The sequence below is a fragment of the Gossypium arboreum genome, chromosome 7 (assembly GCF_025698485.1).
Source record: "Gossypium arboreum isolate Shixiya-1 chromosome 7, ASM2569848v2, whole genome shotgun sequence".
Taxonomy (NCBI): domain Eukaryota; kingdom Viridiplantae; phylum Streptophyta; class Magnoliopsida; order Malvales; family Malvaceae; genus Gossypium; species Gossypium arboreum.
Window position 1 is genome coordinate 11,975,154 of NC_069076.1, and position 26,030 is coordinate 12,001,183.

At 32.6% G+C, this 26,030-nt stretch overlaps 1 protein-coding gene and 3 non-coding genes across 5 annotated transcripts; 3 read left to right on the forward strand and 1 right to left on the reverse strand.

Annotated features, from left to right (window-relative positions):
• The first annotated feature begins 5,692 nt into the window (after nucleotides 1-5,692).
• On the forward strand, nucleotides 5,693-5,757 carry LOC128295750 (small nucleolar RNA U49). Its single transcript, XR_008286308.1, has one exon. It is a non-coding gene; the product is annotated as a small nucleolar RNA U49 (small nucleolar RNA).
• A 186-nt stretch (nucleotides 5,758-5,943) lies between these two features.
• Nucleotides 5,944-6,089, forward strand: LOC128295749 (small nucleolar RNA snoR2/U65). Its single transcript, XR_008286307.1, has one exon. It is a non-coding gene; the product is annotated as a small nucleolar RNA snoR2/U65 (small nucleolar RNA).
• Nucleotides 6,090-6,109: 20 nt separating this feature from the next.
• On the forward strand, nucleotides 6,110-6,202 carry LOC128295743 (small nucleolar RNA snoR77Y). The gene has a single exon (XR_008286301.1). It is a non-coding gene; the product is annotated as a small nucleolar RNA snoR77Y (small nucleolar RNA).
• A 977-nt stretch (nucleotides 6,203-7,179) lies between these two features.
• LOC108463593 (uncharacterized) lies at nucleotides 7,180-14,717 on the reverse strand. Of its 2 annotated transcripts, none has more exons than XM_017763542.2 (10): nucleotides 14,277-14,717; nucleotides 12,660-12,813; nucleotides 11,304-11,478; nucleotides 10,478-10,593; nucleotides 10,313-10,372; nucleotides 8,940-9,090; nucleotides 8,703-8,769; nucleotides 7,781-7,852; nucleotides 7,568-7,633; nucleotides 7,180-7,475 (listed from the first exon to the last, which is right to left on the reverse strand). In XM_017763542.2, exons 1-10 carry the CDS (start codon nucleotides 14,469-14,471, stop codon nucleotides 7,341-7,343), a joined length of 1,191 nt encoding a protein of 396 aa, XP_017619031.1. In that variant the 5' UTR covers nucleotides 14,472-14,717; the 3' UTR covers nucleotides 7,180-7,340. The 2 variants fall into 2 exon arrangements, with proteins under 2 accessions (XP_017619031.1, XP_017619090.1); XM_017763601.2 differs by having other exon boundaries at nucleotides 8,940-9,079; nucleotides 10,305-10,372.
• Nucleotides 14,718-26,030: the final 11,313 nt, after the last annotated feature.

The following is a 26,030-nucleotide window of genomic DNA, read 5'->3' on the forward strand; positions in this document are numbered from 1 at the left end:
AGAAAGGATAACCAAAATGCAACATGAGATTAAACGAGGCCTAAATGTAAGATGAGATCGTTTAATTCTATGCAAAATTCTGCATGCGGACGTTGAAACCTAATGATGAATGCTAATTTGTGTAAAATTACACAACTTTTAATTTATTTCATGTCTTATTATTACAGAATTTTAATGTCTTAATCATATTTAATTATGGTAGTTATAGTTAAGTTGGTTGGTGGTTTATACAATTAGTTTTATTGCATTTTATTATGTCTTGAAACTAGCTATTTAATTTGTATTTTTTTTATTACATCTTTAATGCTTGTTTTAGTTTTAGGCATGTTTAATGTGTTTTCATTACAACTTTATTGTTGCATTTTAAGGTGCCCTAATATATTGTTTAATGTGTGATTTAATATTCCTAGGAGAGTCTAATAGCCGATTTTAAAAGCTTCAAAAATGGTTGCTTGTTTTTGGCAAAAGGGAATCAAATGAGTTCACACCATAAGTGGCAGTTTGGGTTAGCAAATGGTTGTTCGTGTGGGCTAAAAAATGACCATTCGGTTAACACTTAAATGCACTATCCAAATTGAAGGGATGAATGGGCAGATTCTATAAGCTGAATTAATTATCTAAGTTGAACAAACATTTGCTTCATGACTAAGGATGCATATATGGACGACAAGGGGGAAGAATGTAACATAAATGTCATTCAATAGATGAACATATGTCATTAAAATTGGTTCATGTATGGGTTGATTCATGTTACTTATTAATGGCCAAAATTGGGCATTCATGTCCTAGTTTTTAGTATAAATAGTTGGCTTGTGAACATGTAAAGGTTAGATCATTTTGTTATAAAACATATATTTGAGTTAATTCTATTTGTTCTTCAATAACTACCAAACTTATCAAGAATTTCATTATTGTGGCATTCACAAAACAGATCTTATCACTTTGTTCCCCATCCCAATGTGTGGTGATCAACCTTATACCTTCGATTCTTATCTCATTATAGATAGCGGGTCAAGGTTCCTTCCTTTCCCAAACTTTGTGAAGCAACCTTATAGAATTCGAGTCGCGTTGTCATATAATGTCGGTTCTCTTTTGGTTCGTTTATTATTCGTAACTTATATCCATTATCCATCTATTGTTTTATCTTTTATTTTCGTAATTCATCCATTTGTTCAAGCAAGTACCTATTTAGATGATCGGGACACTTAAATAGTGAATCAACTCGTAATCGAGTTCATGTCACCTTAAGAAGAAGGAATAATTCAATCTACCCTCCACAGGCAGAATGACCAAATATAATGGGATAACCATTTCGTTGATAACATGCGTCTGACTGGTTCCCAAGGCCAAAGTCCCCGTGATAATGATGTTGGATTTGGTGCTCTAAATGTAGTATTTTCATCTATGTACACTTGAAATTTTTTCGAACATATTAGTTAACAAAATTATTCATGAATTACATTAATATTTTTTATATTGGCCTCACATGGTTTTTACATGCAAAGCAAAATAGAAGTAAATGTTGCACATTGGTTATCTAATGTTTAACTAATACTAAGTGGTATTATGTGGTCGAATCATAATACAAAAAGATAGTTTATATTAGTAGACGAGCCTAAACATGCCCTTAGTCTAATTGAGAATTAGCAAACTGATTAAAAGACTAATATGTTGTTTATCAAGTCCAGTTAGGGAGATGTTTTGTCTTGAGTATTAGAGTGGATGACTCCTAGAAGATAGAGACACAGATACGACTAACTAGACTATTAATACATCGGGTAAGACCCAAGCAAAATAGATCTTGAATTCATTTATGGATTTATTTACTAGTGATGTTCATAGTGTGACGTACCTAAATCCTGAGTGGATGACGGCCTATGTATGCGTGACTCATACACTTTGATGTAAGTAAAATCCTGAGTTCAAATAGATAAAGAACTGAAAGCTAGTGCTTTAGGTGTACAACTTCTGTAGTACGTAGTGTTATTCACAACAGTGGAATTCAGAGCCAAAAACACGGGTAAACGATATCCTCCCATTGGCATTGCATGGTTGATGAAAAGTAAACATGGCCACAGGTCATCCGTCTTTGTGATGGATGATTTGGTCCCTATTTGATAGTGACTGACTTTTCATAAAGGAAGATGTAATGATTACCATGAGATAAAATAGGATCATATTAGGAGAACAGATATTATCCCAAAGAGATCAAGGATATCCTATGAGGGTAACACACTTATGACAAGGTCATTGGACTACCACACTGAGTAGTTGCTTTCATAATGGTATGTTGTTGAGGACAACTCAATCATGATACTATAGTGGAATGACTTTGTGACTAAATGAGTTTATAATTAATAGGCAAAAAGCCGAAACTTAATTATAAATCATTTGAGCTTCAACTACATATACCTAATCGGTCCCTCCGTTAGCTCTTTGAAACGAAAAATAAATTGTGTGTTTGAATAGAAATGAACGAAATAAATAGAAAAGGAGAAATAAGAACATTCAGAAATGATTACGATTTTCTTTGAAATAGAGAAATAGAATCATTTGGAAATAAACGTAGGTTTCCAAAAAAGGAAATGGAAATGAAAATGAAAATGAAAATGAAAACTTGCAACCCTATATAGGATTACTTAAAAAATGATAGGAGAATGAGTTTATTTTTTTAGACTATTTTGAAGCCCGAAAATGAAAATAAATCATTCGGTCATAATGGACATGTTGAGTTGTGACATATTGAACAAATTTTCTCAAAATTTTATCGGGGTAAAATCGGTAAAATTTTATCGATGGTAAAATTGTCAATTTTACTGGGATAAAATTAGGATGAGAAAATTATTTAATATGTAGATATTAAAGTTTATTTTGGGAAATAGAAAAACTAAATCGTGTTAGATCATATTACAAAGTATTGGGTCAAAAAGGTTCAAAAAATAGTCATAATTGGACTCGATGTGAAAGAGGCCCAAAACCCCTCATGTAAGGAGGTAGAACGACAAAACCCTAGTATCATTAACTAGGTTTGTTGTCCCTTATATCCTAGATAAACTAGGATATTATTTTTTTAGTGGAAATAAACTTCTACAACTCTATAAGGGTTCTCTACCTTCTCTTCCTATAAATAGATGACACCAATAGAGCTATCTAGACAACTTTTGAGATATTGTTATTCTGCCAAAAAATAGAGAGAATTTATTCTCAACTTATAAACATATTTTTTAGAATAACAATTTTACCGATTTCTATTAAAGAAGAGAATTTTTGTTTTCACCCCAAAAGGAAAAAATTTTTCTAGCTATGTGTTTTTATTCAATTGGTTTAAACCCACACTCGAAGCAGTTCGTGGTAAAAGAATAGTGAAGATCGTTTGGTTGAAAGTTGTAAAACATCAAGGATCCACTTATCCTAAAATACAGGTATGGATTCTGTTAAGGTTTATTGCTATAAATATCACAAACAAGTCAGTTTTGAAAATCTTAATTTTCCGTTGTGCAAAAAAACCGTTTTCAAACCAATTTTTTTTCAATAAATGATGCTTCTTTGGAGGAGCAAATGCTAACATTAAAGAAGGAATTATTGCAAAAGTTCCAAGAGGTCAAGACAGATGAGAACTCCCACTTTCTCGGATGTGTTGGCCTATAACCTCCCTTCATCTTTCAAGTTCCCCAAGTCTCTTATGGTGGTCTAGGGGACTCGAAAGACCACTTGGCCCAGTACAAGAACTATATAAAAATCTTGGGTGCCTTTGATGAAATCAAATATTGGGTCTTCTCTGTGACCCTCACCCATACCATCTGAACATGGTACTTGCCACTCCCGAGGTGTTCTATTCGTACTTTTAATCAGGTAGCCAACCTGTTCATGAGTTGGTTCTTGGCCAACAAGACTTTGCAACAATCCTTGACCTATCTGATGTCCATTTAGTAGAAAGAGGGCGAATCTCTCTAGGACTTTGTGAGGCGCTTCAACGTGGCTACCATGATAACTAAAAAGGTCTCGAATGATCTAGTCATATAAGCTTTCATTGCTAACACCACTCATTCCTCAAGTACAACATCATTGGAAAACCCCTGGACAAGCTTTCCACCTTATATGGACTCATTCATAGGTTCGTGAAAAGTGAAGAGATTTAGTAAGGCAATGCTAGATCCTCTACTAGTGCAATCGTTAGTTAAACTTATAAGCCTATTTTAAAAAAAAAAAAGATAACAAAGTAAAAATTGAAACGTGGCAAAAAGGAGAATATTATTTTCTCTTATATATATTCTTTTTATTATTTTTTTCTTTCTTCAAAACTAAACTAATGGCCAAACTAGTCAAGTCACCAATTCTTAATTTGATCAGTTCGTTCAGTTTGGTTAAATAATAAAAAATATAAAAATATAACAATAATTTAAAATAGGAAAGATTAGTTCAACTGGTTTTTTTCATGTTGGTTCAATCAATATGTATTGGTTTACGAGTCAGTTGGTTTAACTTCTATCTTCGGATTAGTACCTTGACAGGTTCTGAGTCTAGCTAGTCTGGTTCTAAAAACACTAGTTTTGTCTGATAAATACCTTTTTTTTTATCTTATCAAGTCGAGCAAGCAAGCAATAAAGTTCAAAAATAGAATTAATCGCTAACGTCTCAACCTTAGGAGTTAAGGGGCAAATTTCAAGAATTGTTGGTTTTGTCAAACATCGTAAAGGAAAAAAAAAAAAGAAAAAGAAAAAAAAGTAAGAAATAATGTAAAATAAATAAATAAATAAAAGAATTAAAAATATTTTTATGTTTATATGATGTGACTATTCATTATTGGCTAGAGTTCTTTTAATATATATAATGTTTTTGGTGTAAAATAAGTAATAAAAGAATATTTTAAGTATAATTTGTGACAAAAAGTTTAGATACTAATTTGAGAAAAATGGTATAATTTAGATACTAATTTGTGAGTTAAGCTCTTTTTAAAATAGGTTTAACAATTTGACAAACGGTTTGACTAATAGTAGGAAAAAAATAATTTAAGAAGCACTAGTGACAAAAAATATTAAGCATAAAGATGGGAAAAAGTATATAATTTAAATCTATAAATTTTATAAGCCTTTGGCTTCAGTTTTTAATTTTATAAAGTAATCCAATAAAACATAGAATAATAATACCATATGATTTGATAAGGATTAAACTAGTTGGGGATTGAATTGGTCGGTGAATAACTCAACAAATTTTGGATTTTTAAAACATGTTTTTAACAAGTTCTTTTTTAAAAAAATGTATTTTCATTATGTTTTAATTCACTTTTATATTCTGATATTTATAGATTAAATATTTTTTTTAAAAAAACAAAGATGGATGGAAACAGATTAATAAGACCAATAGTTTAGGCGTATGGAGTTTGTAGGAGCAACCTACCCCAAGCATTTTGGGCATTGAAAATTCCTTTCGGTTTATTTAAAATCACCAAAATAAGCCCAATTTAATGAATTTCAGTCTCTCTACAATTTCCAATTTAGAGATCTAGGGTTTCTTTTAACTCCGTTGCTCCCTATAAAACCCTACCCAAGTTTCTTCGTCATATAATGAAAAGAACAATTCATTCCAGTGTTTATCTGCGGAGCTCTCCCTTTTACTCTCTGTTTTTGTTTTGTTTTGGCTTGGTTTAAATTTGTTTCGAGATGTAGAAGAAAAAGTGTTTTAGACTTTAAAATCCCAGTGAAGAAGAATTCCCATAGATAGGAAGTGCCGTATGACACTTTTATCAGCAGCGGCAACGCGCTAAGGAACATACCCGTCTTCCCATCCGCCAATTCTCAGCCCTCTGATATTTGTTCTTAGGTGTTTGATGGTTGGCCGGGAAATCAGGCGAGTGCTTCCTCGAAGCGTGTTCCGCTGTGTGAGTGATTTGAAACGGGTCTCTGAGGGTTTCCTTTTGAATGGTTTTTTTGTCTATCATTTTTGGGTCCGATGCCACGTCGCCGGTAGCCAACAGCAGTGACCGGCGATGCTATGATTGGACCGATATAAATTCCATGTTTCGCTTGCTGATAGGAACCTGTGGATCTGAAACGTTGTGATCTACGGAGCCGTTTTCGGCGATTACAGTTTATAAATGGATGGATTGTGGAAGCCAATGAGGATTTGATTATTATAGTTGGAATTACCGACTGAATATTTAATTTATCTTGATGTCAACTCGACTGGCTGTCTGAGGCTTCCTACAATCTGTTTTCTCTTGCTTAGTTCATACTGTAGGAATTATTGAGCCATTTTAAAAATAATTATTTTTGTCAAAAGAAATCATTTACCTACCAAGATATTGTGATTAAGGAAATTGGTTTTTTGGTATTTACAAACGCAAATATAATACAAAACACAAATAATGATGGACTGAAATGTAGTGGAGTAAAAACCTTAAATACCTTGATGAAACCCGTTACATAATTGGATAAAAAACCTAAATCCGGGGCTTCATTCACTACTTTCCATATGATTTTTATCTGTTTCAGAAATAAAATCAATTGTTTTTAATGAATTTATTTCTTATTTCGAAATTGGCACATGATTGTAGGTGAGCAAAAATTATTGAATTTCTTTTTCTAATTTTAAGTGTCTTAATGAATCTGGAATTTTATAATATGAATGATTTGAATAATTTGTTTCAAATTAGTCTATTTTTTTTCCTTGTTAAGTTTGTTTGAAATTGAGTGTTTCTCTTTCAACAAAAAAATACTAGTTTTTTAAAAAAATGTAAAATTTAATATAATTTTTAAATTTTAAAATATTTATAAAAATTTCAAAATTTAAAATTTAAAAAATTTAAAAATAACTAAAAAATTAAATTTTTTTAAAATGATAATTTTAGAATCTAGATAACTTAGTTAATTACTCAAGTTAATTATATATATTTTTTTATTTAAATTTTTTCATATATATAAATTATAAATTTGTTTATTTTGACATGAAATATGTAATAAAATTTTAAATTTATTTGTTTAATTTTTTAATTTAAATAAAAGTTTCACTTAATTTAATTTTAAATCAAATTTTATTTCACCTATTTGATTTTTTTAAATTAAATTAAGATAATAAAATATGACTCATAAATTTGATTAATTTGAAATTTTTCACCTCATCCCTAACTGAAAAACAAAGCAAATTTCAAGCCAATTAACAAGGGTGCGACGAAGTCGGATGTTTCATCTTTCAAGTATTTCTTTCTCTTTGAGATGGTTAAACTAAAAATGGGCATAAATTCAATTAAAGAAACAACAAAATGAATGCAATATCTTCAAAAAAACAATTGGGTGATGTTGCAAGAACAGAAAGGTAAAGAAGATGGAATTGACCAACATTTCTCATTCATTCTCTTTTTCAGGTCCAAAAAACATAGTAAAAGACACTGAGATTAAGATGAGTAGGCACCCAACGAGTCGACCCAAAGAAGGGGCTATGCTTGATGTACCTATGCCCCATAACTGGGACAAGGCAGCCTGTAATACGTTAAACCAATGAAAAAAAAAAATCAATGCACTCCTCAATCAACCAGAAAAAAAGAATACCGAAAGTGCAAACAAGAGCGTACCTCCATAAACATGACATTTGCAGCTTTGTTTATTTTCTCAAGCTGTAGTCCGTGAGCTAGAAACACCTGTAGCAGAAATATGTTTAACGCAATGCCAAAAGTTTTAAGGAAACTATGGTTCAGCATGGTTGGTCATTATCATTATTCCAAGGAAAAAAAGTTATTACTACTATCGTTGGTGCAAAAGCGTACTGATTGTTATAATGGACAAACCTCAGCTAAGAAGGACAGAATACCAAGTGCAAGCATCAGAGATAGTGAATTGAAACTTGGCAGCACAAACTCCTGAGATATAAATAACAATTTTATGTTGAAGACTGGAATACCAGGAAATGCAAACCATATTCAAAATTATGATTTCTTGCTAATACAAGTATCAATTAAATGAAGCTCAAAATCTTTTGGCAGTTATCCAGGCAAATCATTTTCACGTCTAGGAGCAAGCACAAAATAACAACAAACTAAATCTTTTCCCTTAAGTGAGATGGGAATTAAAAGTGTCGATCAGCATATTCGGATCCACCAAGTAATAGACTTGGGCAACAATAAGCATCCAAAAATTGTTGCTTCAGCTTTAATATTTGGCTGTCAATACCAGGAAGCAGTAAAAAATCTTAAATATAACTACTAATTCAATTTCACTTATCATTTTCTATTTCATCTAGCCTATGACAGCCCTAGAGTTCATAAACATTAGCATTCCACATTACCGCTTTGGAATGCTTTACTTGTTTGGAATAACTGTATTCATATAAAAGGTATTTTCCATGCATAGAGAATTGCAAGTTTAAGCTATGACAACGTATTCAAGCTGCTGTCAGCTACTGTTGTTGATACAATAAGCGAACTAGGACTTGTTATGAAATGATTAAAACCAGCCATGTATGACTTGTAAGGTAAACCAGTGTGTGAGGTTTCTGGACCAATGAGTCTATTATGAAATCTCTGATTTGCTTCCAAAATCAGAAACTTGTAAGAGACTAATAAATGGTACAATGATGCAGAATAGAAAATGCGTCTCTTTAAACATAATGGGGCTTTGTTACATTAGATAAGCCCTGGTCAAACTGTAATTAGTTGCACATAAAAAAAGTGTCTCTAAACATTCAAAAATTGATCATATTATGGCACTCACCTCAAAGGCAAAAGTGCATATTCCTGCAGCAGGGCTAGCCAGTATGGCAAAGGACAGAACTGTTACCCTAAAGAAGGATTATTTGCAACAAGCATTAATAGAATCACAAAAAAAAAAAAATTGTAGATATCATAATAAGGCTCGTGAACATAAATTTTGGAATGATGATTACAGAAAATTTTAGGAAGTTTGATGGTAAGCAATGATCTGAAACACGGAAACATAGAAAGAACTTACACAGGCTGATCTGTTGCCTTTGCTGCAGCCTTTATGAGGCAGTAGCTAATTCCACCAGTTATTGATGAAAAAAAACCAATCAAGGCTGCATATATATGGTTACTTCCTCTGAAACTTGAATTGCTTGCTTCCTCAGTTTTCTGTAGCCCTCCTTCCACATCCAGCAACAGGTTTGCCATCAGTAATGCACAATTATAGGAAACCGTGTAAATAATTCCATGATCCAAGAAGAGAAAACAAAATTGAAGGACATGGTTTTGCTCATGGCACTAGCTTCATCATAATCATTAAAGAAAACATGTGCATATGCCTGCACTAGAATGAAACCAGTGTTTTAAAACCTTTTTACAAAAAAATGCAATGTACTCCTCAATGACCTCAACTCTGAAGTTGGAATAATTTCATAGAAAAAAGAAAGAAGATAAGTACATGAATAAAAAATTGAGTCTAAGCGTCACCTAGGAATAAATTTAAAATGGATTTAAACTGTTGCCTCAAACTGCTTTGTTGTGGTTTGGTATAATAAATGGTATCAAGGGTTACTGGGTTAGAGATGATAATTCGTTTATAGAAAGTAAAAATGATAACAAAAAGTTGAAGTAAAGGTTTGATCTATGCATGTAGTTGATTTTCCTGGCATCTCTAAGATGAATTTTATTTTGACTTTTTTCTTATGATTTGGTTAATTTATTGAACTGGCTGGTATTGAGAAGAGGCTACAAACTTAAGGCTCTGAAATCTGAATAACACATAAGATGTCTGAAACTTGGTAGGACTGAAAGTAATCGAGAATAGAGAAATTTCAATATTAGGTGTCAAGGTTTGGTATTTTGGTGTTCGAAATGAGAAGAATCACTGCTAGGTGCTAGCCATTAAATTATTAAGAAATGAATCTAAATTAGTGCAGAAAAGGGCAAATAAATCCATATATGCTAACAGATGAAAAAAAAAAAAAAAAAGAAAAGAAAATCCAGGAGAACTACATAATCGAACATATTTTATCACTTGATGGATGCATAGAAAGTGGAGACAACCTCTCACATACCTACCAGAACAAGGATTTTAATCATGAAACTAAAAGTGACTGAAAAAACTTAAGGCCATATAACAATATTAAAACTTAAGTAACAAATATGCAGAGAAAGAGAAAAGAGAAGCGAAGTGAGGTTACTGAAGAGACTGCAGGATATCATAATTTCAGAAACATGGAAACAATAAAAATCACTCATTAGCATAAATGGAAATACTCCATTATCTTTATAAACATATAGTAGCAAACTAACAAAATATTCCCACTATATTTCAACTTTTAACATATCCAAGGCATTCATTTTGAGCACATTAGAGAAGGTTCTGTCAACTCACTTCTGTACCTTGTGTAGTAAGCATCTGCTGAAAAATGAAAAGCATGCCAGAGAAACTGCAAGCAAGACCTGGAAATGGATGAAAATCAATAAAGTAATTAAACCCTACCACTGTAAGGCAGCTCAATTTTTATAGCATAAGTCAAGATAGAAGGTGAGAATATGTTAACAGACCTCCAATTTCTGTAATTTTCAACTTCTCATACAAAATAATTCTAGCCACGATTGAAGCCATTATTGGAGTTGTAAAGCTTAATAAAATAGCCAAAGAGAAAGGTATCCTTTGAATGCTGAAAACAAAATTGAGCAAACCAGTTATGACTACCAGATTATCTTATTTTTGTTAACAATGAAAAATCTTACTTGCCATAGCAAGAGCAATTTCAAGAATTGCTAGTTTAAAATAACTAGAGAAATTAAAAAGAAGCAAAACCTAGTTTTGGAAACTAATGTTTAAACCATTATCAACAGTGGGTTATACTAGCAAACGGGTTAATTCATGTTTAGCTTGGTAATAGTCTACATCCTATGCCAATTTATTGTCTAAATTTCCAATTTCACGTAAAGCAAGGCATCAAATAGATTAGATAAAAACTACAGCTTTGCAGGCATAGAAGTGATAAGCCCTTTATGATACACTGCAAAGATAGGACTCGTAACAACTGGTATAAGCAGGAAGAAAAATGTAATTGCAGCACCGCCTCCCCAAAAAAAAAAAAAAAAAAAAAAAATCTAGTATGCCTAGTGTATCACTGGAGCAACATCAGTGTCAATATAATCTAACAACAATAGAAAGAAGCTTTTAACTTTAGCAAGATGAATATGCTGTAAAAAAGTTCCAAAAAGATAACAGAGGGGAGTAGTCCAATATGATGAAAACTTTCTCTTTTTCCTTTCTTCCTAGGTTATTCCTTCTCTGTCATGGAAGAAGAGCGAAAGGGTCCCTAATATAAGCAAGCTCTAAAGAGGCAGAGAAGCAAGAATGTGAACTAAAACTTACCAATAGATAAAACTCAATAATGAGAGATACCCCACTAGTGATCTTAAAAGTAAAAGTTTCCTGGGATGAGTTGCTCCAAATATTGGCAGGCCAATTCTTCGCAACCATATATATGATAATATCAAGGTAACTGTACATCTTACAAATGCCGTCTCAAATAAAGGAATTGACTGAGCTGCCATCATAAAAAAAGTAATGGAAAAGAATCAATGAAAAACATCTAATGCCAAATAATTTGGAATCATTGGAAAATAGATATCAGAAGCTAGCAAAAGGGGAAGGTGTAAACACTTAAAAATAACACTACATAACATCAGCATTGCATATATCTGTATGTCAACAACAATAGTATACAGTGAAGACTCTACTTAAAAATGTAGGTTGTTTATTGCATGCATTTTGTGGCTCACATGCCCTTTGTCTTAGTTGTTTTATAGAGATCTACATCTGAGACTACTAAATTGTGTTATCACATATCAATGAAGTTTGTGCTTGTTACAGTTGGCCCGCTCTTGACTATCATTTTATAGATTAATCCATACCCGCTCAGCTATAGCAAACAATGATAGAATAGAAAAATTCCCTGCAGTGCTGTCAAGGCGTGCACCTAGTTGCACCTAGGCGTGTTTTTTTGGAAAGTCAAAATGCATAAAAAATCCCGCCTGATTGAGTTTCTCTTTAGTTTCTTTCATTTTCACCTTTTTAATTTGATATACCTTTACTAGTAAGAAAGGGTTAATATCAAAACCTATACTCCACAATATTTGAGCATTCAACAAGAAATATTGACCATAAGGAAGTCGTGCATATTGACTGATAAAAAAGTTGCATGTTTTGTAGATAAACCAGACCATACTTTAGAGTTTATATATATCTTAAGCTTCATATATTTATATACACACACTCAGACATACAAAAACCCAAAGATATACATATTGTATTGTATTGCGCTTTACTTCACTCAAGCCAGCATTTTTTTGTGCCTTACACCTGAGGCAATATAAGGGTTCTAGCACCTAGGGTGTGCCTTGCGCCATTGATAACAACATTGCTTCCCTGTTAACTTACAATGGATTCTATTAGGAGGATGCAACCGCATGACAATCTTATTTATGCAATTGAAGTTTAAGAATCATTTATGCCATTTAGAATTTATGGCTATCACTATACCTAATTCAGTCTATCATTAGCTAGGGTTATGTTAGGACTTCCATTTACCATAACTAGAATCTCATGGGGACCACAAAATATCATTTACAACAGAAAAGGGGCTAATTTACGTAGGAAGCAACATATATGAATTATGACATGCCTTGTGAGTTGGCTTCAGGCATAGGGGCGCAGAAACTTACTAACCAGTAAAGTTTTCGGAAAGAATTTCCATGACAAAGTAGATAACAGATGACAAGGCCATGCATAGTAGACCAGAATATCTGGATCCACTCCATGCCCACAACATAAACTGTGAAACCGGAGATATCTCTGTTTCTGAAGCTTTTATCACTAACTCCTGCAAACACATTAAACCAATTAAACCTAAATTCAGTCCATAAACTAAAATACTTCTGCATCACCTTATGCATTCGGGTAAGCAAATACTAATATTAGTTTAAGCACAAGCAATAAGATTGACCGACGATTTCAATAAACCATATTAACCTCAATTTGTAGGAACTTTGTTATTTTAAGCTTAGCATTGCTATCAGGGACGGATCTAGGATTTTACTCCAAGGGGAGCAAAACTTCTAAATCCGAACGACTTTTTATTTAATTTAAAAAAGTACCAATTCTTCTCGGAGACATTTTTTTCATATCAAACAAATCAATTTAATGTTTTTTAAAAAGTATGAATGATTTAACTGTAAAAAAATGAAAAGAAAAAAATCAGACTATATAAAATTAAATATTTCTTTCCAATATGCAAAAAAGAATAACTAATACTATACTAAAAAATTTCATAAATATCATTATAGTTCCAAAAATTAAATTAAAAAAACTTGGCGTTAGTATTATTTCTCAATACTAGGCATCCTAAATTGCACCCTCCGCTTTTTCATAAGATCAAACTCATCAATGATAGAATCTGTTGAAAATTCTCAAGAGGTCTCTTGCGTAAGGAGTCGAGAGGAAGATAATTTGTATTTTTTTACTCTGTGCTCTCATTCTTTGCATCAAACTCCTTTCTTTTTCTCTCGGCAATGCCGGCACCTTACTAGAGGAATATAATTCCTTAGCAAGACATACAAATTAAAATACAGGAAAGTCCCTAACCTAATATATATGGGTATTGGTCAAATCAATTAATTCTGAAATTCAACTTTAAAGTCCATATTGGGCCTCTAAGTTTAGTCTTTCAAGGCGCATCATAGATTAATATTTGATTATTATTATTAAAGTTATATAATTAAAAACTGAAAAATACTTTGTTAATATAAAATATAACTTATGCCTTAAAAAAGGCCGAATTATATAAATTACAATTTGGCCAAAGGGGGCGAATGATATACAATGTGGATACCAAATCTAAAATAATGATAATTTATATATAAAATTCAAAAATCTGAGAAAATTCCAAGTGGCGACTGCCCCCGCGCCCCCTGGATCCTATGACTTAAATCTATAGCAAATTGTTCAAACTTTATCAATTATGAATCTGAGTTGAGTTAAACTGCTTCATTTCTGCAACATTTTCCATTTCTTTCTAATAAAATGAAATAGCAATGATAAGAACTAATGCTCGGTTTGATTTGTTTGTCCATTGATTTAGCTAATTTCTTTTCCTCTAGGGGCATGGGAAGTTCAGATTCGATGTAAATCATAAATAAATGGTTTATCGAGTCAAACATTCAACTTTCAATACAACCAGCTTCCCTTAACAAGTAAAACTACAAATAAAGATTCAGGCAGACAGAACTAGATAACTTCAAATTAACAAAACTGTAAAAAATAACATCAAGGGTTTACTTTACTTACCCTAGGTTTTCTTCGGGAACGAGAGACAGAAAAGATGTTGATCTTGGGCCTCTCGATCTGCGTCAAGAGAGGTGTTATCTCCTCCGAAGACGCTGCTGCAGAGCCACCATTAGCTGCCGATTCCTCGTTGTCAAGCACGGTCAGTTCAACCGTATGATTCCCGTCGTCGGTAATGGTATCCTCTGAAGCCGCCATCACCACGCATCAAAATGTCCAAAAATAAAAACAGAAAGAAAGAAAGAGATCTAGAGAGACCGCACGGTGGATTGTTGTTCAGGAATCTGGAGTATCAATTAAAAGCGAGTCAATTAAGTTCAGTTCCGGCGGCAACCATGAATGTGGATTTTTCTTTTCTGTTTTTATTTTTTTTTCTTTGAATAGGGAATAAAAATGATTTTTTTTTAAAAAAAGTTTTCCTTAGTAGTTCGTTGGTCGAAGTGACATGTCAACAGTCAAGTTAGTATTTGCTATTAATAATAAAAAAAAAAATGGAAACTCGCTTACCCAATCATGTAACCATTTAATAAATTTTTAATTGTATTGGTTTTACCGGTTAATTGTGTATCAATTAAGTTAAAAAAATGTTTAATATATCTTTAAATTAAATTACTAATTTTAGGTCCTTTTCATCTTTTTATATTTTTTTGAATTATAATAATAGAGTAAAATTCGAATAATAAACGTGATTAGCGCGATTCGAATTCAAGCCATCACATGGGATTCTTTATCTTTTTATACTTCAAGAGATTAAATTTATGTTTAAGGAATTTATTAACAATTTCTTTTACCAAGGCACCAAATTCTTCCCTCAATTTTAAAAAATTAACTATTAACATAAAATGTTTTCTTTCATCAAATTTATGTATATATACTATTAATAAAACTCTTAATTAAGTTAGTGTCACAAATTAACATATATATTTTATTTTTTACTGTGATAAATTGATCCTAACACCTAAACTACTTTCGTCGTATGAATATACCTTGTAATTGATTTTATTATAAGAATCGGATCAAATTAATTCTTATATTAAATAGGTCAAACTAATCTTCATATTATTAAAAAATTCTAAATTTCAATAAAGTTAATATTCATTGCTAACAAAGTTAATATTTTGAAAGTATTTTATGATTCTAATAATAATTTCTATTTCATTTTTAACGGTAAATGTTAACTCTATTATAATTTTGGTTGCGTTTGTTTCTCCGAAAATAAATTCTGAAAAATGGATTGATTTTCCAGAAAATTGATATTTTCTGGTGTTTGGATAATTCTGCATAAAATATTTTTCGTTGTTCGACAAATTTTCTTGAAATCATTTCTAAAAGTTGTTTTTAGTAAAACAAACACAAGATAAATATATTTGTTACAAAATATTATAATAACATCTCTTTTCAACAATTGAAATTTATTTTATAATAAGATAATATTCTATAATAATAAATATCATACATAAACTTAATAATAAATAATGTTGATGCCCAATTTCGTCCGCCCAATAAACAAAACAACAAAAACAATAACAATAACAAAGTCCATTTACAGAAGCCTAAATAGACTAGCCTAATAGCCCAAGACCTAAACAAAAAAAGAAAACCCTAGAACCCTAAAAGCTTCGGCACCGCTCCTTCGCCATGTCAGTAGGCATGCCACTTGAGGTTTGCCCCCCTTCACCGAAATGGCAAAGCATGACTCCCCAATGTGGTTGACCTTGGCATAGACACCTGCAAAAAAAAGGAAAAAAAATAAAAGTAAAGGACAGAACGCAGAAACAAAAGAAACAGTAAAAAAGAAAACAAAAAATGAATATTTTGTAATGTATTTGGCTATAAAAGCCACAACAACCATATGTAACAGAGGAAAAGAGAAAAAAAATCGAATACAAAAGAAAAAAAAGTTAAGAAAAAAAATAAGGTTGTTCATCTCTTCTTTTTTTTTCTGCTTTTATTTAAAAAAATATAAGAAAATAAAATAAGAGTTTAAATCTTACTTGTTCATTGCCATTGGGAGGCCCTCCTCGGCTCTGAAAGGTCTCTGAACCCCTTAGGGTCCGCCGACGGCCACATTGGAGAAGAGAAACCGAAAGGTCTCTCGACTTCCCGTCGAACTTTGATTGGGTTTTCGGATGACCTATCACCAGATCCATGATTTATGCAAGAAAAGGGGCTTCGGGAAACTTTTTGGATTTTATGGCCACCGGAAGTGGCTGTCGCCGTCGCCGATGATCGGTGGTCGCGACGAAGCTATGACGGCCTCATGGCCAGCTGAAGGAGGACTTGAGAGAAAAAAGAAAAAGAGAAAGGAACTTTTTTTTAAAAATAGGTTTAGCATGATTTTAAAAAAAATATTTTTAACATATATAGGCTTAATGAAACGTAGTCATTTTGGCCTGGCTTCAGAAGCCCCATAACGACGTTGTTTTGGGCATGACCCGATAACCCGACCTAGATCCTCTAGGATCCGCGTGTTTTTGAAGGAAGGGTCAAATTGCTTCCCAAGTCCTTCCGCCTTTAGGCGCTTTTCAATGTGGTCCTAATTTTGGTTTTTCTTCTTTTTAAAATTATACCATTTAATTTTGACTTGCTTTCGTTTTGGTCCTCAAACTGTTGACCTTTTGGGGAGTGACACATGTACTGGAAATGGGTTATTTATCCTTTTGGTCCCTACATTTTTATTGTATTTTAATTTAACCTTTTATTTTTTATTTTTATTTATTTGTACCTGAAGTTTTATCATAGTTTCAATTTAGTCCTTTGTTCACTTAATTAAGTCCCTGTACTTTTTTTTAATTTTCACCCTTTAAGTTGTATAATTTGCATTTTTCCCTTGGCCCTTTATTTTTAATTATTGATACTATTAACACTATTAAGTAATTATCGTTGCTAATTAATATTATTTTTGTTAAAATTTGCTCAAAAATCAATATTTTATGAATGTAATTATATTATTATTATTATTATTATACATTTTATATTATTTCACTATTAGTATTATTATTATCATATAGTATTATTAATTGAATATTTTTATTGTTATTATTATTTCTTATTATTGTATTCACTATAGAATTGTCATTTTATTTAACTATTTATGTTTTTATTTTGTTAATATCATAATTTTGTAAATATTACTACATACATTCATCCGTTTTTCGGTGCAAGCACATAAAAAAATAATTAAAACCGAGGCAATGTTCATTATTTTTGGGATTCAAGGAGTCGTGCTCCTAACTTACGGAGTATGGCCTTTTCCTAGAACCGAAGTAATCGAATATCCTATTTAAAATGAAAACATAGGATTTAGGTAATAATCAAATGACGATTATTCTTGTTTTCGAGGATTCGAGACATCATGTCCTAACTTATAGGGCATGATCTTTTCTTCTCGATTAACTCAAAATAAGGCCTTTTTCCATAAAATTTAATTTAGTTAGCCTTAATCAAATAACATCATGCAAAGAGGGGATCGTATTTTAAATTCTCTTTGAATTCTCAATTTTCGATGCTAAGACATCAAATAATCAACTAGGTACCAATTCTTGGCATTATGAGGGTGCTAATCTTTCCTCATACGTAACCGAATCCCGAACCCACTTCTTGAATTTTGTAGACCAAAAATTATCGTTTTAGTAAATTTAACTTTTTATTAAAATGATTAAGTTTCAAGATGATTCGATTACATCTAATAAACATGATTGGTGGTGGCTCCATTTTCATTTTTTAAAATAAAAAGTCAATTTCCAAAAAAAAGAGTTTCGACAACTTGGCGACTCCACTAGGGACCGAATAAGAGAGTTGAGCCGTGAGTTAATTACTTTTTCATCCTTCATATTTTATTTTGGTGATAAATAATGTCTTTGTTATCTCAGGTTACATAGCGATCTAATACATTTGTTTTATTGGTTCAAGAGTTTCTCTTTATGTTTTCACATATTGCATGGCATAATCATTCCATTCTAGCCTTATTAAGTAGGAGTGAGAAGTTATTCCTTCGTGAGGTCTTCACCTCCGCATAAGATAGTGGATCACTTTTGGGATACATCCATACCTATGTCTTCATGAGGTCTTCACCTCTTCACAGACATAGGGAAATGTATTCCTCTGAACTGAACTCTGTCTGTATAAGCCTATAATGGGTGAGGATCAAGGAATTTACCGGTTTAGGTACCTTTATTTCAAAACCAAAACGTATGTAATAAACCCTAAGAGCCAACCCTAAGAAGAACCATGTCAAACTTTTAGCGGTTACCTGAATAGATTACAAAGAAGAGACATTTTAATTGTATTCTTTGCTTTGTATTCAATCTTTCTACAAAATATACTGAAATGTTTTGTTTCGTTTTGGTTGTGGTTGAATTGTATTTTCATCTTAGAGGAAAGGTGTTGATTTGTGTTCAATTGCTAAATAGAGAGTTTGTCATGGAAAAAGGGTTTCTTGATAAAGTGGAAGTATCCGTTTTATGTAAAGAAACTCGTTTTCTAGTAAAGTTGTCTAATGGAATTGAACTAGAATCAGTGCCTTTTTGCATGCATCTTTTCCATTAGTTAACATTACATTTCATTACATACAATAAATTTCATGAAATCCAAAAATGCGTCAAGTTCAGAACTCTATTACAGAGCTTGATGGACAATAAAGAATTAGAATTCTTTAAAGACATTGAGGATTCAGAAGAGGGAACTTAGCAAGGCAACCTATAAAAAATTCGTCTCTATATCCCAGAAAGTGTTCTGAACAGCTGGACTGTAGAGGAGATCCCTATAGTATTTAGGACTATTTTAGAGTAATGTTCAGAACACACTTGTTGCTCTAAGCTTGAGAGTAATAAGGATCTTTTTGTGAAAATGCGCGTGTCCATTATCTTTATTTCAATGAAAACAATGCATTTTTATGTCCCACTTGGCAAATATTCTACTTTTTTTCCCCTCTTTTTTCTCATACTCATATCGCACATTTAACCATTCTTAAATTCATTTGTTCCTTGGGTCTACTTTTATTCTTATAATATGTCTCTGAATATCAATGATATGACCGACGCCGCTGTAACTCAGAGTCTCATTTCAAGTAGGATATGTGTCTAGAGGAACCTTAGTACTTTTCAAAATTGTAACTTGTCTCCTGATTTGTTAAGGGTGGTAGAGCAAGATGAGAAACAAATCCTACCTCACAAAGATTCAGTAGAAGTTGTGAGCTTAGGGGATGAACAAGAAAAGAAAGAAATGAAAACCGAAACTTGTATCACTGTAGAGACAAGGCGAGACCTCGTTGAGTTACTCCAATAACTTAAAGATGTCTTCGCATGGTCATATCAAGACATGTCTGGTCTAAATACTGATATTGTGGTACACCGGCTTTTCATAAAGGAAGAATACAAGTCGGTTTAGTAGAAACTTCGAAGGATGAGGCCTGACGTACTATTAAAAATAAAAGAAGAGGTCAATTTGATGCTGGTTTCCTATAAGTAGTCAAATATTCAGAGTGGGTAGCCAATATAGTCTCTGTCCTTAAAAAAGATGGAAAAGTGCGAATATGTGTCGATTATCGAGATTTAAACAAGGCCAACCCAAAGGACAATTTCCCATTGCCCCATATCAATATCTTAATGGAGAACATGACATGTCATACATTGTTCTCCTTCATGGATGGTTTCTCTGAATATAACCAGATAAAGATGCATATTGAAGACATGGAGAAGACCACATTCGTAACAATGTGGGGAACATTTTGTGATGCCATTTAGACTGAAAAATGCGGGAGCAATATATCAAAGAGCTATGCTAACTTTTTTCATGATATGATGCACAAAGAAATTGAGGTTTATGTCGATGATATGATTGCAAAATCCCGAACAGAAAAAGAGCATGTCAAAATCTTGAGGAAATTGTTCTTGAGGTTGAGGAAATTCCCATTAAAACTGAATCTAATAAAATGCACTTTCGGGGTCATATTGGGCAAATTGCTGGGATTTATAGTCAGCAAGAAATGGATTGAAATTGACCTAGATAAAGTCAATGCCATATAGGAATTACCTGTAACGTCCCCTTACCCGAGACCGTCGCCAGAGTCGAGCAGGAGACATTACAAAACTTATCTTAGCACTTAAACAGTTTTCGTAGTAAACTATCCATCTGCGTCACGGTCGCTAAAAAAATCATATCTCGAGTTACGAAACTCAAAATATAATTCCATAAATTTTCCCTGAAACTAGACTCATATATCTACTTACTAATTTTTTTATAGAATTTTTTCTCAGGCCAATTAGTACAATCTATTAGAAAAAGTCTCCCCTATTTTAGGGTTCGGCTACTCTGACCCTTGTACACTACGAATCAAATTTCTTCCTGTGCAGAAATCCAATGACTATGCCATTTGTTTCAATTAAAAACAGACTCAATAAGGAATCCATACAAGTAAAGTTTGAGTCCTAATTCTTAATACACAATTTATGGTGAATTTCTAAAGTCAGAACAGGGAATCCAAAAATTGTTCTAACCCTATTTCACCAAAACGTAAATAGCTCATAAAATACAACTCTTTTACCTATTTTATTTCTTCCATATAAAAATAGATTCATTAAGCTTCAATTACAAATTCTATTCATTATCTAATTCACTTTATACTATTTTTGGTATATTTTTAAAGTTGGACTACCGTTACTGTCCAAATCTGTTTTAGTATAAAATGTTGATAGCTAAGTTTATAACATCTTCATTTCTTCTCTCTACAATATTTACCAACACTTCCTCTTATTACTCTTCACTAACTTATCAAAACATACCATACTTAAGGTTTTGGTAACATTTACAAAACATACCAAAATATCACTTAACAACTTAGATACTTTCAAAATGACCAAAAGACATCCTAGGTACAATGCCATTTTTCAAAAAGATAGAAACTTCACCAATTTGAGTTTTGGGATCGGCTTGTATGCTGAGTCCTTATACTTTCAGACCTAGCTGCAAGCGAAACAAACCGTACGCTGAGAATACTCTCAGTGGTATTTCTATAAACAATAGCTTAATCAACTTTAAAACATGGTAATTCAAACACATTATTGCTATTATTCAATATCAATCAAGACTTTAATAACCTTTACTTTATTTACCCTTATTAACATAACTCGGACATTGACGGATACGGATCCAACCCACACTCCGGGATAAGCACATAGTGCTTCATCGAATAAATCCGAACTTTAACATTATAGTACACAAAGTACTTCATCGGAACAAATCCAAAACTTTAACGATGAGTCGACACATAGTGTCTCATCGACTCAATGTCGAATATCCCAATACTTCCAATTCCTATGACATGTCAACTATATCCGACTAGCCCAAAACTGTTAATAGGGTATTCAAAATCACATTCATTTCAATATGGTAAAAATACTTACCTCATTCACATTTTCATACAATATAAATATCAAATATAGCAATAACGATTAAGCTCGGTTTATAGAAATGCAAACCACTATTTATCGAATTTAATCAATATCTTCGTTCACTTTCTCTTTTCCCTTCTTTGATGACGTATCCGGTGCTACGTTTGCTACTAACAATCATACAATTAAAAATCATCAATATATTAATTCATAAAACACATTTTCACTTTCTACCAAACTTTTACAAAATTCCAATTTCATCCTTTTTCCATTACTAATCTTTTTTCTTTAACTTAAGATTCATATTCTCTTTAATCAACTCATTAACAATTTCTAACTCATAAAATTCATTATAAAACATAAATTTTGTGCTCTATTCAACTTAGCCCCTATTTAAACCTAACTTAGAAATTCCTTTAACTAATCACTTCTAACTTCAATTTCTATCAATTTAACCCATAAAACCTCAATTTATTCAACTAAATCAATATCTAAAAATTCTCTATTTTTCTTCATTTTAACCTCATACATATAGAACTTTGAATTAGGCATCCATACTAAAACAACTTACCAATCAAACTTTAAGGCCTTAATTCCCTTTTTTATTTATTTATTTCTTTCTTCGTTCTTTCACATTTGCTCTCTGTTAGTCTTTCTATCTTCTTTTTCTATTTTATCAATTTTACTTATTATACTAATATTAACTTATAATAAATATAAAACTAACATGTGTAATAGCTATAACATAAAATATCTTATAGCTATTACACATATATACCAACTATTACACACGTTATTCAATATTAACACACATATGGCACTTAGGGTCTAATTACTAGATTAGTCCCTTTTACTTCTTTAATCTATAATTAAACTTTTATTCCTTATGCAATTTAGCCCTTTAAACTAAATTCAAGCTACTTCACTTAATTAAACACTAAATAACCATTCAACTATAATTCATAAATATTTCTAATAAATATTCATGAATAAATTTCACGGAAACAGTACTCAAGACTCAATTTTCGATACTGTAACTTTCGGTTCATTACATTACCCTTGCCGCGTACCCAAAAGAAAGTTCAGGAAAGATTAAATTACATTACCCGGTTCATTTCACAACTAACCGAGCAATGTGACCTCAAATTCTGTCTCTTTAAGAAACATGATCCATATGTGTTGGATGAGAAATGCCAGAAGACCTTTGACAATGTTAAACTCTAGTTGTCCAATGCCCCGGTGCTGGTGCCACATAGCTCAGGTAAATCACTGATACTATAATTGGCAATATTTGGAAATTTTATGGAATGTGTACTTGGCCAACATGACGAATCAGGGAGGAAAGAAAGAAGAATCTATTACCTCAGCAAGAAGTCCACTGAATGTGAGACAAGATATTCATCAATCGAGAAGCTGGAAGCTAAAATAATATATGTTCTATCATACAACTTGGCTCATTTCAAAAATGGACCATCTACAGTTCATGATGGAGTTGACTGTATTAAATGGAAGAATGGCTTGATGGAAGATCCTGCTCTCCGAATTTGACATAATTTATGTAAACCAGAAGGTAGTAAATAAAAGTGCAATAGTGAATTTTCTGGCTAGTAGAGCTCTAGAGGATTACGAGCCTTTAGATTTTAATTTTCCAAATGAGGATCTGATGTATCTTGCAACCACGGAAGAAGGTGCTCCAAGAGGATATCCCTGAAAACTAAATTTTGATAACGCCTCAAACGTCATAAGTAACTGAATTGGGGCAATCCTGGTATCCCTAGACAAAGTTCATTATCTTTTCACCTGTAAACTCGATTTTGATTGTACAAATAACATGGTGGAATACAAAACATGTATCATGGGTATTTACATAGCCATAGAATGCAAGATCAAAGTGCTGGAAGTATATGGTGACTTTGCACTAGTAATCTATCAACTCAAAGGTGAATGAGAGATGAGAGATCTCAAGTTTATTGACTGTCGAAAGCTGTTTCTCGAGTTAATTAGAGAGTTTCATGACATCACCTTCTGCTACCTCCTACGAGATAAAAATTAGATGGCCAGTGCCTTGGCTACCTTAGCCTCCATGGTCATAGTGAACAAACAAGAGGGTGTAAAATCTATCGAGATGAGTATTTATGAGGCCCCAGCCCATTGTTACAACATTGAGGAAGAAGAAAGGGATGATCACCCTTGGTACCATGACATATTACAAGATGGAAGGAACCATGAATAACTTGAGCAGGCAACCGATAATGATAAAAGGACTCTAAGAAGGCTGGCCAATGAGTATGTCCCAGATGGGGAGGTCCTACTCAAAAGAAGAAATTATTAGGTGTTATTGAGATGTATAGATGTTGTTGAAGCCAAGAAAATCCTAGAAGAAGTCCATGAGGGTGTTTGTAGAACACACGCTAATGGTTTCACAATGACCAGAAAAATTATGAGATTTGGATACTATTGGTCCACCATGGAAGAGAATTGTGTTAATTATGCCAAGATGTGTCATAAATGCCAAATTTATGGGGACAAAATTCATGTACCTTATTAACCTCTCCAGGTGATGACTTCTCTATGGCCTTTCTCTATGTGAGGCATGGACATTATTGGGCTGATCTCACCAAAGGCTTTCAATGGACACCGATTTATCTTTGTGGTAATCGATTACTTCACCAAATGGGTAGAAGCCGCTTCTTATGCCAATGTCACGAAATCTACAGTTAGAAAATTCTTGAAAAAAGAGATCATATGTCAGTATGGAATGCCAGAAAGGATTATATCTGACAATGCATTAAATTTGAGCAATAGTACGATAGCAGAGGTCTGTATTCAATTCAAGATCAAACATCACAACTTGTCACCATATCGCACAAAAATGAATGGTGCAATGGAGGCAGCCAATAAGAACATTAAGAAGATCGTAGGGAAAATGACAGAGACTTATAAAGATTGGCATGAAAAGTTACCATTTGCTTTCTATGCTTATCGAACATCTGTCAGAACTTCCACCGAGGCAACATCTTTCTCATTGGTTTATGGAATGGAGACAATCTTTCCCATTGAAGTCGATATTCTTTCTCTCCAAGTTTTATCAGAGTTGAAGTTATATAAAACATAATAGATCCAATCTCGATATGATTAGTTAAACTTGATCAAACAGAAGAGGCTAAAAGCTATCCGTCATGGTCAGATATATCAAAAATGAATGATGCGAGCTTATGACAAAAAGGTTCGCCCCAAAGAATATCATGTGGGGGACCTGGTGTTGAAAAAGATTATTCTCATACAAAAGGACTTCAGAGAAAAATGGATGCCAAATTCGGAAGGATATTATGTGGTAAAGAAAGCTTTTTCTAGAAGAGTGTTGATTCTAATTGAGATGGATGGAAAAAACCTGCCCAATCCCGTGAATTCAAATTCAGTCAAAAAATATTTCACTTAAAAAAAGAATAAGGAGAAGCCAAGGCAAAAACTTGCAAAAGGCGTCTTGAGACCAAATGAGTTTTGAGTTGAAAACCCGAAAAGGGCGACTCAAATTTTGATCGAAGAATAGGCATGTAATAGTCGTTTCCCCTCAAAAGTAACAAGGGGGAGAAACTTTACATCTTGGGGCATCGACAAAGTACTCTAGATCTCCCAAACACATATCAGGCTCAGATTGATCCTCAGCAAGTTTGCTCAAAGAAGCTCATATTGCGATATCTAGGGCACTTGGCTTCATTTTTACTCACTTTATGTTTTAACAATGTTTGACACTTTGATTAATCTTTTCATTAAGAACTTTACCCTCAATAAATTTCAGTCTTGTCTATTTTTATGACATTTTTCAAGCTTTTTTTGCATCGGAATAATGATTAATGGACTAAAAATATTAAAGTAAAAGGATATTTGCATATTATTCTGAAAGACTTCTAAATAGTATAGAGACCTGAAACAGGACCACTAGTTAGAACTAACCAAATTTGAAGGTTAGAAAGATCTTGGAACAAATAGTCCAAATTGTGATTACCTTTTTTGGTTTCTGTCAAAGATATCAGACCTGAACAAGAGTACATGGTAACACATAAGTGATAGAACCTTGACGAGCGACGAGCAATGTCAGCCTAAGCACTTAAAAGGGGACCGTTCTCGAAAATAAAATTTTACATTGATAAACATATCATCCATATACATCTAGTTAGGAACATTTAATTCATTCCGGTCGTAACATCCTAATTGCTTGGCATAAAATTTAGGCCTATGAAATGGAATCTACAGGTCTTGTTCCCCTAGAGAGCGATGTAACAGATCAGTAAAATCTCAAATCTTATACCCTTGAAGTTGTAGTGGGTCAGATTGAAACTACAGTGGCAAATCTTATCTCCCTGAA